Source organism: Pelophylax lessonae (genome assembly GCF_965119305.1).
Source record: "Pelophylax lessonae genome assembly, chromosome: 4".
Lineage (NCBI taxonomy): Eukaryota > Metazoa > Chordata > Amphibia > Anura > Ranidae > Pelophylax > Pelophylax lessonae.
The window spans coordinates 654844793-654862106 of NC_138771.1; the positions used below are offsets into that span (position 1 = coordinate 654844793).

The following is a 17314-nucleotide window of genomic DNA, read 5'->3' on the forward strand; positions in this document are numbered from 1 at the left end:
GCGGTCGGCTTTCAGATAAGGGTGGTCCCAGTGGCGGACTCACCACGGAATTACCCTTACGGTGCAGGGGAAGAGGTGCCCCCCCCCCTCCTGCCGCGTCCCAGACGTTTTCCCAGCTTACCGGACCCGCCGGCAGCGGGGAAAACTATCCGGTCCCGGAACCTCCGAGACAGGAAGTCGAGTGAGGGCAAGATGGACCTCACTCGACTCTATGGTCTTGGAGGACCGGAGCTACGTCAAAAGACGTTGCCTAGCAACCGGTTTAAAGGGCCGCTTTTTTTTTTTTTCTTTTTTTTTTTTTTCCTCTTTCAACAATTTTTTTTTTTTTTTTCTTTTTTAGTGTAGTTGTGAGGTGTGAGGTCTTTTTGACCCCAGATCTCACAATAAAGAGGACCTGTCATGCCTATTTCTATTACAAGGGATGTTTACATTCCTTGTAATAGGAATAAAAATGATCAAAACATTTTTTTTTTTTAAACTGTGTAAAAATAAAAAAATAATAAATAAAATAAATAGGAAAAAAAAAAAAAAAAATTAAAGCGCCCTGTCCCCGTAAGCTCGCGCGCAGAAGCAAACGCATACACAAGTCCCGCCCACATATGTAAACGGTGTTCAAACCATACATGTGAGGTATTGCCGCGATCGTTAGAGCGAGAGCAATAATTTAAGCCCTGGACCTCCTCTGTAACTCTAAGCTAGTAACCTGCAGAAATTTTTAAAATGTTGCCTATGGGGATTTTTAAGTACCAATGTTTGGCGCCATTCTGTGAGCATGCGCAATTTTGAAGCATGACATGTTGGGTATCTAATTACTCGGCGTAACATTATCTTTCACATTATGGAAAAAAATTGGGCTAAATTTACTGTTTTCTTATTTTTTAGTTCAAAAAAGTGAATTTTTTTTAAAAAAAATCGCATTTGGAAGACTGCTGCGCAAATATGGTGTGATAAAAAATATTGCAACAATCTCCATTTTATTCTCTAGGGTCTCTGCTAAAAAAAAATATATAATGTTTGGGGGTTCCAAGTAGTTTTCTAGCAAAAAAAATGATTTTAGCTTGTAAACACCAAGTGTCAAAAATAGGCCCAGTCTTAAAGTGGATAAATGGACAACTTTGTGTAAAGCGCTACTTGGATGTTAGGCCTATGTATGTGGCCAGGCTGTGAAAAAGTGTTACACATGTGGTATCGCCATACTCAGGAGGAATAGCAGAATGTATTTTGGGGTGCAATTTTTGCTATGTACATGCTATGTGTTAGAAATATTGCATAAATGGACAGCTTTGTGTAAAAAAAATGTGTTTTCATTTTCTTTCCACATTTTCCAAAAACTTGTGGAAAAAAATGACATATTCAAAAGACTCATTATGCCTCAAAAATTATACGTTGGGCTGTTTGCTTTCCAAAATGGGGTCATTTTATGGGGGTTTCCATTGTCCTGGTGCTCCAGGGCCTTCAAAAGTACGATAGGTTGTCAGGAAATTATATGTGTAATTTGTGCTCCTAGAATGCCGGACGCTGCTACTTGGATGTTAGACCTCTGTATGTGGCCAGGCTGTGAAAAAGTCTCACACATGTGGTATCGCCATACTCAGGAGGAGTAGTAGAATGTGTTTTGGGGTGTAGTTGCAAGTATACATGTGCTGTGTGAGAGAAATAACCTGTTAATATGGCAATTTGTAAAAAAAAAAAAAAATCTTCATTTTGCAAAGCATTGTGGGAAAAAATTACAACTTCAAAAAACTCACCATGCCCCTTATTAAATACCTTGGAATGTCTACTTTCCAAAAAGGGGTCATTTGGGGGGTATTTGTACTTTCCTGACTTTTTAGTGTCTCAAGAAATGAGATAGGCCTTCAGTACATCAGGTGTGATCAATTTTCAATGATTCGCACCATAGCTTGTGGACTCTATAACTTTCACAAAGACCAAATAATATACACTTACTTGGGTTATTTTTACCAAAGATAAGTAGCAGTATACATTTTGGCCAAAATTTGTGAAGAAAAATGACTAATTTGCAAAATTTTATGACAGAAACAAAGAAAAATGCGTTTTTTCACAATATTTTCAGTCTTTTTTTATTTATAGCACAAAAAATAGAAAACCCAGTATTGATCAAATACCATCAAAAGAAAGCTCTATTTGTGTGAAAAAAAGGACACAATTTTTGTATGGGTACAGTGTTGCATGACTGAGTAATTCTCAGTCAAATTGTGAGAGCGCTGAAAGCTGAAAATCGGTCTGGGCAGGAAGGGGGTGAAAGTGCACTGTAGGCAAGTGGTTAAAGGGTTTGTAAACTTACACTACGATTCACTGCCAGCCCTTCTCTTTTAAGCAGCCATAATGCACTGTGTAAGTGTTTGGTAAAAACTAAGCCTCTAAATATATTTTTTTATATATCTTCAGGCCGGTCATGTGACTCTTGGCCACTCTAATACTCCCATCCAGGGCTACAGTGGGAGGGGCCAAGATTTTCTTCTGACATCAGCCAGGGAGGTCACGGGAACACCATGCTATCCGCTCAGCCCCTCCTGCTGTAGCCCTTAGATAGGGGAGAAGAGCAGTCGGGAGTCCAGCCTATAGATACATGAAAAAGGGTTATTACAGGCTTCGTTTTTAACAAAACAGTGCAATCTGGCTGCCTAACCCCTTCACGACTAAGCCTTTTTCTGACATTTTTCTGTATTTTTTGCTAGAAAATTACTTAGAACCCCTAAAAATGATATATATATATATATATATTTTTTTTTTTTTTTTAGACCCTGGAGAATAAAATGGCACATGTTGCAATTTTTTATGTCACAGGGTATTTACGCAGCGGTCTTTCAAATGCAATTTTTTTGGAACATATACACTTTCATGAAAAAAAAAAAAAAAAACAGTAAAGTTAGTCCAATTTTTTTATATAATGTGAAAGATAATGTTACCCCGAGTAAATAGATACCTAACATGTCATGCTTTAAAATTGCGTACACTCGTGGAATGGTGACAAACTACTTAAAAATCTCCAAAGGGATGAGGCGCTTTCAATTTTTTTTCTCCTTATTTATTTTATTTTACACTGTCCCTTTAAAAAAAAATCTTGATCACTTTTATTGCTGTCACAAGGAATGTATGTATGAATGCTGTAATACTTTTTTTTAATATAGCACCTTTAAAGAGGTTGTAAACCCCTTTTGTTTACATTTACCTATAGGTAAGCCTAAATTAAGTGCCGGTTCACACTAGGTCGCTCCGACTTTGGGGGCGACCTGTGAAGTCCTGTGCACCGCGACTTTGGCGCGACTTACACGGACTTCATATAATGAATGTCTATGCAAGTCGCTCCGAGGTCGCCGAGAAGTAGTACAGGACCCTTTTTCTAATTCGGAGCGACACAATTAATTGTGTCGCTCCTATTAGAACGGGCCCTGTAGCACTGCATGGACCGCGACTTGTCAGGCTGACAAGTCGCCTGACAAGTTGCGGTAGTGTGAATGGAGCCTAAGGCTTACCTATAGGTGCTATAAATATCTCCTAAACTTGCACCGTTTAGGAGATATTTACATTGCATGCAGCCGATGACGTAATCGGCGCATGCGCTCTGAAGGAACGGCCACCCGTGCAATGTGTAATCGCGCCCCCGGCCAATCAGATGGCCAGAGGACGAGATCCAGGAAGCAGGACAGCCGGACATGTCGGCCGTCCTATCGGCACTGAGGGGGCTTGGTTTTTAGGTAAGAACTTTATAATGAGCTAGTATGCGAAAAAATGTAAAAAATCTAATTTTTTCATTCTTTTAGGCCAATATTTATTCTGCTACATATTTTTGCTAAAAAAAAAAATCCCAATAAGCGTATATTGATTAGTTTGCGCAAAAGTTATCGTGAAAGATTTAGGTCACTTTTATTAATTTATTTTACTAGTAATGGCGGCGATCTGTGATTTATAGCGGGGCTGCGACATTGCGGCCGACAGATTGGACACCTAACTGACATTTTTGAAACTTTTGTGTTCCTCTATAGAAGGATCACAGGCGCTCTGTGCGATCATTTCAGAGAGAACAACGGTCTGCTGTGTTTACAACATCTGACTGGTGGTCTCTCTCTGCGGGGAGCGATCACGGGTGCCCAGGGGCAATCGATGCTGCCGGTCCCGTGGATCGGCATCCCTGCTACCTAGTGGAGGCGGGTGCACCGCTGCCGGTGCACGCTTACCCCCAGGACTACTCCCATGAGCCGACGTACCCCTACGTCGGTTAGCGCAGCCAAGCCAGCCTGTCGCAGTAAATCTGTGGCTGGCAGTTGGCAAGCGGTTAACTGACAATTGCGTGGTCGTGCAACACTGTAACCAAATAAAAAAAACTTTTTTTTCCCACAAATAGAGCTTTCTTTTGGTGGTATTTGATCACCTCTGTGATTTTTATTTTTTTTGCACTATAAATAAAAAAAGTGTCACAATTTTGAAAAAAAAAAAAAAAAACATTTTTTACTTTGCGCTATAAAACATCCAATATTTTTTTTTTTTTTAAATCTAATGTTTTTATTAATTTAGGCCAATATTTATTCTGCTTCATATTTTTGGTAAACAAAATCCCAATAAGCATATTTTGAATGGTTTGCGCAAAAGTTATCGCATCTACAAACTAGGGGAAAGATTTATGTCATTTTTATTTCTTTATTTTTATTTACTAATAATGGCGGCGATCAGCATTTTTTAACGGGACTGCGACATTGCAGCGGACAGATCGGACCCCTGACTGACATTTTTTCATACTTTTGGGGGAACCAGTGACATTTCTGCAGTAATCAGTGCTAAAAATATGCACTGTCACTGTGCCAATGACTCTGGCAGGGAAGGAGTTAACACCAGAGGCAAAGGGTTAAGTGTGTCCCTAGACCTAGGGGGTGCTTTTTAACTGTGTGGGGGATGGACTCAGTAGATGAACACAGAGATCCGTGTTCCTAAATAGCAGGAACACAAGATCCCTGTGTGATCCCTGTGTCCATCTGTGACAGAACGGCGGTCTGCCTTATTTACATCAGCAGACTGGCATTCTGTTTCTATGGAGAACGATCGCGGGTGGTTGGCGAATATTGCGTCTGCCTGACCCACTGATTGGCTCCCCCTCTGGCCATCACGCGCGCCCCCACTGGCTATTACACGAAACAACGTACAGGTACATAATTTTACGTAATAGAGCCAACCTGCCACAATAACACTACGGCAGGCGGTCGGCAAGAAGTTAATCTGTGACAGTTTTTATTGGTTTTTGCGTTCCTATTCACTTGTATGGGGAGAAAATCAGTTCTACACGGAAGTTTGTTGACACCGGCCCTAATTTTCACCAAAGTGACCTCTATTTCCCTGAGACACGCACATTGTTATGTATGATATTCCTCCAATATTGGTGTCCCTCCATATAATGAATCCTATATATAAAGTAGAAGTCACAGCCCAGCCTCACCCTGTGTAGGAGGAGGTCACCCCTCCCAACTGCATTCTTCCCCGGAGTCAGAGAATTTTAGTTTCATTTCTCTCTTCTGCTGTCAGCGATGGCGTCTGCTGATCTGAGAGCGGAGCTGGAATGTTCCGTCTGTCTGAACATTTATACAGATCCTGTAATGCTGAGATGTGGACACAACTTCTGCCGGGTCTGTATTGATCGTGTGCTGGATACACAGGGGGGGTCTGGAGGATATTCCTGTCCTGAATGCAGAGAAAAGTTCCCGGATCGGCCTGCACTGCAGAGGAACATAACACTGCGTAACATAGTGGAGAATTTCCTGTCTGCTCAGCCAGATCAGGAGGAGTCCGGGGTCTTCTGTACTCACTGTGTGGACTCTCCTGTACCTGCTGTTAGATCCTGTCTGCTCTGTGAGGTTTCTCTGTGTGATAAACACCTGAGAGTCCACAAAAAGTCCCCAGAACACATCTTATGTGACCCCCACCTTGTCCATGGAGAGCAGGAAATGCTCCGTCCATAAGAAGATCCTTCACTATTACTGCACTGAGGATAATACCTGTATCTGTATGTTATGTGTGATTGGAGGACATAAAGGACATGAGATGGAGTCACTGGATGAGGCTTCTGAGAAGAAGAAGAAGACACTGAGGAATGTTCTGCATAAACTTCTGACAAAGACAAAGGAGACGGAGGAAAGAGTCCAGAGTCTGCAGGAACACAGGAGGAAAGTAGAAGAAAAAGCAGCTGGTGACACCGAGAGAGTCACTGCCCTGTTTAGAGATCTCAGGAGACGTCTGGAAGACCTGGAGAAGAGAATCCTGAGGGAGATCTCCGGGCAGGCAGAGCGGATCTCCATCTCCATCCGGGATCTGGAAATAAAGAAGGAGGAGCTGTCCAGGAAGATGCGTCACATTGAGGAGCTGTGTAACATGACGGATCCACTGACTGTCTTACAGGAATCAGACACAGGTGACTTGTGTGATACTGAGGATGGAGATAATGAGGACAGAGAGAGACATGAGAAGCTCCTCCATGATGGAGGGGGTCTGGATGTGGCTGGGATATCACACACATTACACACATTATCTGATATAATAACAGAGGTAAATGTAGACTCCTATATACAGGAAGCTACAGACATATTACTGGATGTAAACACAGCCCATAATAAGCTACAAATATCAGATGACAGGAAAACTGTATCCAGGTCAGATAGAAACCAGAATCGTCCAGAAACACCAGAGAGATTTCAGTATTGTGTTCAGGTGTTGAGCAGTCGGAGTTTCTCCTCAGGGAGACATTACTGGGAAGTGGATGTCGGGGGATCAGATGGGTGGGGAGTCGGGATGTGTTACCCCAGTATAGACAGGAGAGGAGGGCAGTCAGGGATTGGATGTAATAACAAGTCCTGGGGATTGTACAGGAATGGTAATCAATATGGGGTGAGACATGACAGTAAAGTGATCCGCTTACCCACCAATATCTCCAGTAACAGAGTCAGGATAGATCTGGATTATGAGGCCGGGCGGATCTCCTTTTATGATCTGTGTGACCCGATCCGACTCCTCCACACCTTCACCACCACCTTCACTGAGCCCCTCCATGCTGGGATATATGTATGGAGAGGTTGTATAAAGATGTGTGGGGGGGATGAGAAGGGGAAGGAAGCCTGAGCACTCGGTGGGTGGAATACAATGAGGTTAGCACTGGAGTGGAGAGATTTTGGCACATCACATTACTTGGATAAAGAATTGTTTCGGCTTCACTAATGAACTTTCATTCATATGGCTTCATACTTAAAGGGATATACACTTATTTCTTGTACTGAGTTCTAATGTGATTGTTTTTCATTTTTATTTCTACTATGATGATTGCAATTATTTTATACTAATTGATTGTTTTAAAGGGATAGAGCATCTATTATATGTTAATGGTCCTGCCGGGTTTTCTATTATAAATATATTATATAAAACATCTCCATTGCTCCCTCTCAGATCACTGTGATTGGCTGGAATAACTGTATAATTATAGTGAGGGGCGGGGATGCACCGATACGGATAATTTTCACTATTACTCATGAAAATGCTCCCAATACCGAAACCGATAATTTGTGGTGCGATTTGTTTCCATACAAAATGAATGGCCGCAAATCACACTGCAAAGAATCCCATGCAATTTAAACAGGAACGCGGTGTAATTTCTGTCTAAAGTGCATAAGGTTTCCCGCACTGCTCCTGTGTGAACCCAAGCTGAAATCACTATGGCAGCCCTAGGTACACACAGGAGCGGTGCGGGAAACCGCATGCAACTTGGACAGGAATCGCACTGCATCCCTGTATAATATTACATGCAATTCTTTGCAGTGCGATTTGCACCCATTCATTTTCTATGGCCATGAATTGCAAAGCAAATGATCAGTACTCAGACTCACCGATAAAAAAAAACAGCATTGATGCATCTCTAGCAAGGGGGATTTTATCTATCTATCTATCTATCTATCTATCTATCTATCTATCTATCTATCTATCTATCTATCTATCTATCTATCTATCTATCTATCTATCTATCTATCTATCTATCTATCTATCTATCTATCTATCTATCTATCTATCTATCTATCTATCTATCTATCTATCTATCTATCTATCTATCTATCTATCTATCTATCTATCTATCTATCTATCTATCTATCTATCTATCTATCTATCTATCTATCTATCTATCTATCTATCTATCTATCTATCTATCTATCTATCTATCTATCTATCTATCTATCTATCTATCTATCTATCTATCTATCTATCATATAACTAAAGGCACATCTTTTTATAGTTTTGAATAGAGTGGAGAGGGATTAGAGCCCCTGTCAGGTTTTTATTGCGGTCTCCCATTTAGACAGAGCCCCCCTCTCTTTTTGTCCTGGTGAATGTTATCTCCCAAAGTGAAAAAAAATCCCCAGATTCTGAGTTGATACCAGAACTGGAATAGAGGGGAAATCTTCTAAAGGGGACACTGGTTTTGGTGACAACCAGGGATTGGAGGGATTTCCTGTCACTTCCTGTTTTGGCTATTGGAGAGGAAGTGAAGGGAAGTCTCCCCAATGGAAAACAGATGTGGTAATAAAATACTAAGAGGGGTTAAAAAAAAAAATGTTTCCTTTAGTTCTACTTTAATTCTCCAAACAGGAAGTTACCATGGTATATCAGCAATTTCCCTTCCACCACCCTTCCCCCTATGTTCTGCCCCTCCTCCTGATGGTGGCGCTATGTGCAGCCATGATCAGACACAGAGGGTGGAGATGATCTATCAGTACAGAGAATGCAGTGCGGTCATTGTGATGGGATAGGATGTGGTCACCTCTACATCTAGGAGAGGTCACATGACCCCATTTAGGGGGAGGGGACTGGGAAGGACAGAAGTGAGGTCTGGTAGATGGTGGTGGGTGAGGAGCTCCGTCTGTACTGGGAGGACTCATGGAGATCGGGGGGAGGGGAGAGGGTCTGCAGAGGGGTGAAGGGTGACAATAGAGCAGGTTGGGGGGCAGAGGAAGAGGAGCGGTATAACTCGGTGTGTGTCTGTACAGAGCAGCATAGAGCTCTCACCTTCCCCAGGATGTACAGGACATAAAAAGGAGACACATACTACTAATATATCATCACACACTAACCTGTCTGCACCCTACACAATTGTATTATAGGGGATATGTAGGGAGGATGTATAGCAGCAAACCTTGGGAACGACTTCTTCAAAAAATACTAGTTCCCTGGCTGCCATGTTGATCCAATAGCTTCCATACTATCTAGGTAATTGACCCAGAACAAGTATTCAGATTGGTAGTTTTGAATGAACTTTGGATCTGCATGATTGTTCCAGGTCAGTGTCTCAAAGTACTGAGAAAATACCAGAGACAGCCAGGCAAACAGAATTTTCAGAAGGGGTGTAGCATTGTCCTCTTCATAGTTCCCTCATTACATGTTTCCTTTAAAGTCTTAGCATGGGAGTCTTTTGATTTTTTATTTTTTTTTATCATTTTACTGAAATACAAAATGCTTAAAAAGAACAATAATGTGTTTCAGGTCGCTTTAAAAAAAAGGTTTTGGGAATATTTACTCGTTTATGAATAATCTTTTGTGTCACTTTTTTCTATAACATATATATATATACACTGGTAAAAATATATCCATTGATGACAGGGCGCTTCCACGACACGGTGTCACTGGAAATTCTGGGCTTCCCTATTAGACAGACCAGCAGCAGCTGCTGACTTTTGGGTTGTGTCTCTCTCATTGATCCTCCACACAAATCTGTATAAACTAGAGGCAGGGAGGTGGGCGTGACCTTCCTCTGACTCATCCAGCTGTGTGTGGCCTGAATAGCGGGAGATCAAATTACAGATTTCACAGCACATAAGGCTGGTCATACATTATACAATTTTCTTACAATTTTCTGTACAATTTTCTTTAGATTTACCTTTAACTATGTAGTACAAAGGCCTGCCTTATAGGATACAATTGAAAGTGTTGTTTACTTTTGACCTCATATTATATGGATTTTGGAAAATGTCACAGAAAATTGTACAAGAAAATTGAACATGTATGGCCAGCCTAAGTCAATAACTGGAGGAGTGCTGGAGAACTGACCCAATCGCACCACCTGCTGTCTGCACTTGGGAAATGTGAAATATTCATAAATAATATTTTATATGTACCTGGGATTAAAAAAAGTTTTACATTTTCTATCTAGACCTGAACATAATCATTATATAATGAAAAGGTTCAGGAACAGAATTCATTCACCAACTGCAAGGAAGGAGCAACCACACCTCTAATCTATACAACTAAGTTCCATATGGAGGAAACCCGTCAGAGGGAGGAGTTTGTGCAGTTGGTGTTGTATCAATAAAGTTGATTGTCAGTTCAGAAATCTGAGTGTGGATATTGTTTTTTTGGAATTGGTGAATATTTGGCTTGGATGAGCCCAAAGATCCCCCCCCCCCCCATATCGCCAGCAGGACCGGTCTTAGGTGTTCAGGTGGCTGTGCGAGCTAATCCTGTGGCGCCCCCCCCCAGCGCGCCCCCCCTGCACATTTCCATGCACCTTTTTTGCACTTCATTTGACTCTTCTTTTTTATGATCACTAATAATTTAGCCCCCCTTACATTAGAGACCCCCCCTTACATCAAAGACCCCCCATGGAGCCCCTTACATCAGAGACCCTCACAGAGGCACCCCTTACATCAGAGACCCTCACAGAGGCACCCCTTACATCAGTGACCCTCACAGAGGCACCCCTTACATCAGAGACCCTCACAGAGCCCCCCCTTACATCAGAGACTCTCACAGAGCCCCCCCCTTACATCAGAGACTCTCACAGAGCCCCCCCCCCCCTTACATCAAAGACCCTCACAGAGCCCCCCTTACATCAAAGACACTCACAGAGCCCCCCCTTACATCAGAGACCCCCCTTACATCAGAGACCCCCACACAGAGCCCCCCTTACAACAGAGCCCTTTTACATCAGAGACCCCCCCCACACACAGAGCTCCCCTTACATCAGAGAACCCCCCACACAGAGACCCCCTTACATCAGAGAATCAGAGAGCCCCCCCACACAGCGCCCCCTTTACATCAGAGACCCTCCACACAGAGCCCCCTTTACATCAGAGAACCCCCCACACAGAGACCCCCTTACATCAGAGAATCAGAGAGCCCCCCCCACACAGAGCTCCCCTTACACCAGAGAACCCCCCACACAGAGACCCCCTTACATCAGAGAATCAGAGAACCCCCCACACAGAGCCCCCTTTACATCAGAGACCCTCCACACAGAACCCCCCCCCCTTACATTTGTTGCAGGAGAGAGAGCTTACTTACCTCAGAATGGAGGCTCACGCTGTCTGCAGCTTTTCTTTTCTTCTTTAAACTTCCCGCCCACACATCCCTGGGGAGTGTGGGGGCGGGGCAGATCCAGGAGGAGAAGGGACGGGGGGAGGAGGAGGAGCTGACAATCTCTCTCCTCTGGCATCCCTGCAGAGAGGAGGAGAGGAGGGATCTGTCAGTGGTGGCAGATCTGAGGCAGAGCAGTGTGAGATACACAGCTCAGCCCTGCAGCTATAGGAGACCGAGGCACAGCCGCACAGCTGGAGGTAAGCAGCGGCCGTGGCCTGTGTTAACCCTGTACAGGCCGTGGTCGCCGCTTACCTCCCACTGTGCGGCCTGATCATCTGCGAGCTGTGATGGCCGCATGGCGCCCCTGTTGCCCATGGCGCCCTGTGCGACCGCACAGCTTGCACACCCCAAAGACCGGCCCTGATCGCCAGTCCTGATTTGATGATTTAAAGTAAAGTATAATGGTTTATGGTTCTATAATAAAACATTTTAATTATTTTTAATTGGATCCATGTATTTGTTTTTATTTGTTTGAAAAATGTAAAGGGCGCATCCATGACACACGCTTTTTTTAGGATCTCCAGACTGCACAGGTAGATTGACTAGACCCAGTTTGCCATCCAAGTGCTGTCATGCCCATCCTCCGGTGTCCTTTCTAAGAGAGAGCGTGGCATGATGATATTATTACACCCATCGAGAGATTGATGGTACAAATGAAACCTTCAGTCCCCTCCCCCTATTACCAATGAATAGATTGCCACCTCTGCCAACACTTCCATCACAGACTGTTCTACAACCTGCTGCCACCATTGTGTCATTCTGATACAATATCTCACGGAAGTGAGTACACCCCTCACATTTTTGTAATTATTTTATTCTATCTTTTCATGTGACAACACTGAAGAAATGACACTTTGCTACAATGTAAAGTAGTGAGTGTACAGCTTGTATAACAGTGTAAATTTGCTGTCCCCTCAAAATAACTCAACGCACAGCCATTAATGTCTAAACCACTGGCAACAAAAGTGAGTACACCCCTAAGTGACAATGTCCAAATTGGGCCCAATTAGCTATTTTCCCTCCCCGGTGTCATGTGACTCGTTAGTGTTATAAGGTCTCAGGTGTGAATGGGAAACAGGTGTGTTAAATTTGGGGTTATCGCTCTCACTCTCTCATACTGGTCACTGGAAGTTCAACATGGTACCTCATGGCAAAGAACTCTCTGGGGATCTGAAAAAAGTTGCTCTACGAAGATTCAAAGAATTGTTGCTCTACATAAAGATGGCCTAGGCTATAGGAAGATTTCCAAGACCCTGAAACTGAGCTGAAGCATGGTGGCCAAGACCATACAGCGGTTTAACAGGACATGTTCCACTCAGAACAGGCCTCGCCATGGTCAACCAAAGGAGTTGAGTGCACGTGCTCAGCGTCATATCCAGAGGTTGTCTGATTGCTGCCGGCACTGGGGAGCTACAGTTCATTGAGGGAACCATGAATGACAACATGTACTGTGGCATACTGAAGCAGAGCATGATCCCCTCCCTTCGGACACTGGGCAGCAGGGCACTATTCCAACATGAAAACGACCCCAAACACACCTCCAAGATGACCACTGCCTTGCTAAAGAAGCTGAGAGTAAAGGTGATGGACTGGTCAAGCATGTCTCCAGACCTAAATCCTAGTAAACATTTGTGGGGCATCCTCAAACGGAAGGTGGAGGACCGCTGGTGGACTAACATCCACCAGCTGCACGATGTCGTCATAGAGGAGTGGAAGAGAACTCCAGTGGCAACCTGTAAATCTCTGGTGAACTCCATGCCCAAGAAGGTTAAGGCAGTGCTGGAAAATAATGGTGGGCACACAAAATATCGACACATTGGGCCCAATATGAACATTTTCACTTAGGGGTGTACTCACTTTTGTTGCCAGCAGTTTAGACATTAATGGCTGTGTTGAGTTATTTTGAGGGGACAGCAAATTTACACTGTTAAACAAGCTGTACACTCACTACTTTACATTGTAGCAAAGTGTCATTTCTTCAGTGTTGTCACATGAAAAGATAGAATAAAATATTTACAAAAATGTGACGGGGTGTGCTCACTTTTGTGAGATACTGTATACTATACTGTATATATTATATATACTCTAGTAGCTGTCACTGCACACATATCTGAGATAAAATGGTCCCGGGTGCTCAGCAAAGTATGAAGCCCATATAATAGAAAAGATAAGGCGGCACTCACGGGTCAGGAAAGGTGAACGCTCAGTGATGAGGTTGTATTATGATGTTTCGATGAGGCACAAGCTCGTCTTCCTCAGGACAACAGTGAAATGACACAAAACAGCATATATCCCCTCAAACTCCTCCCATCATCACCACCCACATGTGGTGACTTCATAAAGTGCAAAGGTCAAAAGCTTCAGCTAAAAAAAAAAAAAGGCAGTGGATGTCCAAATTAAAGGCACAGAAAAACAACACCAAAGTAGTCCAAACAAAATGGTCAAAATTGAAGAACAAAGCTAAACCCAGACACTGGGAGAACAATGGACGATCGTCCTCCCTGCACTCTGTGTCCATTCATTCTACAAACTGATGAGGCTCTTCATCACCATGTCACTAAAATTTAAATAAAGTAAATACCACAGCGCAAACAGTGAAGTATTAACTAACAAATAAATATACTCACATGTACATATCCCTTTAAATAAATTAACCAACTCAATAGGTGAGTGAATAGTGAAAAAATCTTGTGTGCAAAATATCGATCTTCAAAAATGTAATGGAACAGAAAAAAAAACAATTCCCCAAAATGATTTGTGAAAAATCCAAAAAAAAAAATATATATAAATTCAAAGATTATTATATAACAAGCAAGTGTCCAGTGAAAGTCCGTGCACAAATCTAAAATTCAATAAAAGAAAAAGAAAATTCACCAAAAATATATTTTTTTAAATTGTCCAAAAAATAACAAGCATGCATCCAGTGAAAGTCCATGCACAGTGCTCCTATTTTTCCATTTTCTTAGTTTTATTCGTTTATTTTTATATAATAGTAGTTTTCAGGCTATAGACATAAATTAAAAATAATTATACATTTATGCTATTTTTTGTAACAATTTTTTTAACTTTTTTCAATAAATTGAGGGCTTTTTTAATAATGGTATTTTTTTTAATAATAATTTTAAAGATCCATATAGGTTTTATGTGAAGACGGAGAATAAATATATCATTTGAGAGTATGGCTTGAAATTTGTACAAACATAAAAATGTTTTTAGAAGGTGGTTTGTGAAACGTTCTCAGGCAGTATATATCCCCAGGAAGTCGACTGCTTACCCCAATACAACGTTTGGGTGCTTGTGAAGCCGTGTACACCCAACAGGAAGTTAAATCAAATTTTTTTAACATTTTAGGCCAATTTGTTTTCTGCTACATATTCCTGATTAAAAAAAAAAAAAAAACGCAATAAGCGTATTTTGATTGGTTTGCGCAAAAGTTATCGCATCTACTAACTACAGGGAAGATTTATGCCATTTTTATTGTTTTTTTTTTTTTTTTCACTAGTAATGGCGGCGATCTGCGATTTTTATCGGGACTGCGACATTGCGGCGGACAGATCGGACACCTATGTGTCAGAATCCATGAACAGAGATGTAGGGAGAGATAAAGAGGCCATTAAGGAGAAGGATGATCCCATCTGTTAGCTCGGGGTCTCATCACACGGCGGAAGCAAAAATAATTGTTACATCACTTCCGCTTTCAACGCAAAACACGTCGTCACATTCACATCTACAAATCATAGAGTGTTTCCATTTATTTGTCTAACCCCTGTACTGTATTTATATATAAAACTGTCACAGCAACATCAATAGACTTTATAACGGACAATAGTGAGACTTTCCTCCTTTACCCCCCCCCCCCAAAAAACTCACAATTAAAATAAAAATTGATGTTCCTGTGAAGCCGACCCATCCCTCGATTTGTATGAATTATCACCGGACTCCATCACTGGTCTGCTCTGCATACAGGAATGAAATAAACAGATTTGTACCCCTGGAAGCAATAAAAGGTGACAAAACCTGAGAAGAAGGAATAAGAAGTCAACCAGAGCCGACCTCTATCTCCCTCAGTGTTCTCATCTCCTCACACACCACTTCCTGGTCACACTGTGATGACATCATCAAGCTCCACCCAGGTTTCACCATCACAGTGTGACCAGGAAGTGGTGTGTGAGGAGATGAGAACACTGAGGGAGATAGAGGCCGGCTCTGGATGACTTCTTATTACTTCTGCTCAGGTTTTGTCAACTTTTAATGTGAGTGTAGATAGATGGATAAACCAATGTGCTAACTGAAGTAAGAATATAATAGGATATAAATACTAGTATAGCAAAGTAATAGCAGCCAATCACCACATACACAAAAATGAGTATTAACCACTTTTGGACCAGAAGGATTTGCCCCCTTCCTGACCAGGCCATATTTTGCGATTCGGCACTGCGTTCTTTTAATGGACAATTACGCGGTCGTTTGACGCTGTACCCAAATAAAATTGCTGTCCTTTTTCCCCAACAAATAGAGCTTTCTTTTGTTGGTATTTGATCACCTGTGCGATTTTAATTTTTTGCGCTATAAAAATAAAACAAGGGCGACAATTCTGAAAAAAAAAACAATATTTTTCACATTCTGCTATATAACATTCCCGAAAAAAAATGTAAAAATCAAAATTTTTTTAACATTTTAGGCCAATTTGTTTTCTGCTACATATTTTTGGTAAAAAAAATAGTAATAAGCGTATTTTGATTGGTTTGCGCAAAAGTTATTGCGTCTACTAACTACGGGAAAGATTTATATCATCTTTATTGTTTTTTTTTTTTTTTTACTAATAATGTCGGTGATCTGCGATTTTTTGCGGGACTGCGACATTGCGGTGGACAGATTGGACCCCTAACTGACATTTTTTGACACTTTTTGGGGGGACCAGTGACATTACTACAGTAATCAGTGCTAAAAATATGTTACTGTAATAATGACACTGGCAGGGAAGGGGTTAACATGGGTGATCAAGGGGTTAAATGTGTACCCAGGGGTGTGTTTCTAACTGTGGGGGGAGGGGCTTGTGAAATGATCATAGAGACCTGTGATCCTATATAGAAGGATCACAGGCGCTCTGTGATCATTCCAGGGAGAAGAACGGCCGGCTGTGTTTACAACAACTGACCATCCTTCTCTCTCAGCGGGGAGCGATCGTGGGTGTCCGGCGGCAATCGGAGTCCCCGCTGACGAGTGCCTGTGTGCGACCGACGTATACCTACGGCGGTTTGCGCAGGAGCGGCTGCCTGCCGCAGTATAACTGCAGTGGGCGGTCGTAAAGTGGTAAATAAATTAAATCGGTGCTAAAATCATAAATAATAAAGTAAATGAAATAAATACCCATATATTGGTGATATAATACACGATCAATCAGATGTGAATAGATAATGAGATGGTGCAGTGAAAACAACTCTCCACTTCATATATACAAATAAATATATAATAAATATGTGCAATAAACTCACAATGTGAGAGAATATATATAAGTTCAGAGTTCTATAACTCTCCTCTCCTGAAATACTCTGCTCTGCTGGAGGACTCTGCTCCTTCCTCTTTAACTCTCCTCTCCTGAAATACTCTGCACTGCTGGAGGACTCTGCTCCTTCCTCTATGACTCTTCTCTCCTGAAATACTCTGCACTGCTGGAGGACTCTGCTCCTTCCTCTATAACTCTCCTCTCCTGAAATACTCTGCACTGCTGGAGGACTCTGCTCCTTCCTCTTTAACGCTCCTCTCCTGAAATACTCTGCACTGCTGGAGGACTCTGCTCCTTCCTCTATAACTCTCCTTCCCTGAAATACTCTGCACTGCTGGATGACTCTGCTCCTTCCTCTAAAACTCTCCTCTCCTGAAATACTCTGCACTGCAGGAGGACTCTGCTCCTTCC

General features: G+C 42.2%; 1 protein-coding gene across 1 annotated transcript in view; it reads left to right on the top strand.

Moving 5' to 3' along the window:
* Positions 1-5537: 5537 nt before the first annotated feature.
* The window catches only part of LOC309553047 (uncharacterized protein), a gene marked incomplete at both ends in the record, with an annotated part of 178394 nt that continues 166617 nt past the window's right edge, over positions 5538-17314 (top strand). Inside the window, 2 exon segments of the mRNA XM_082253946.1 lie at positions 5538-5927; positions 5929-6844. Of these exon segments, the coding sequence (XP_082110072.1) occupies positions 5538-5927; positions 5929-6844 (1306 nt within the window).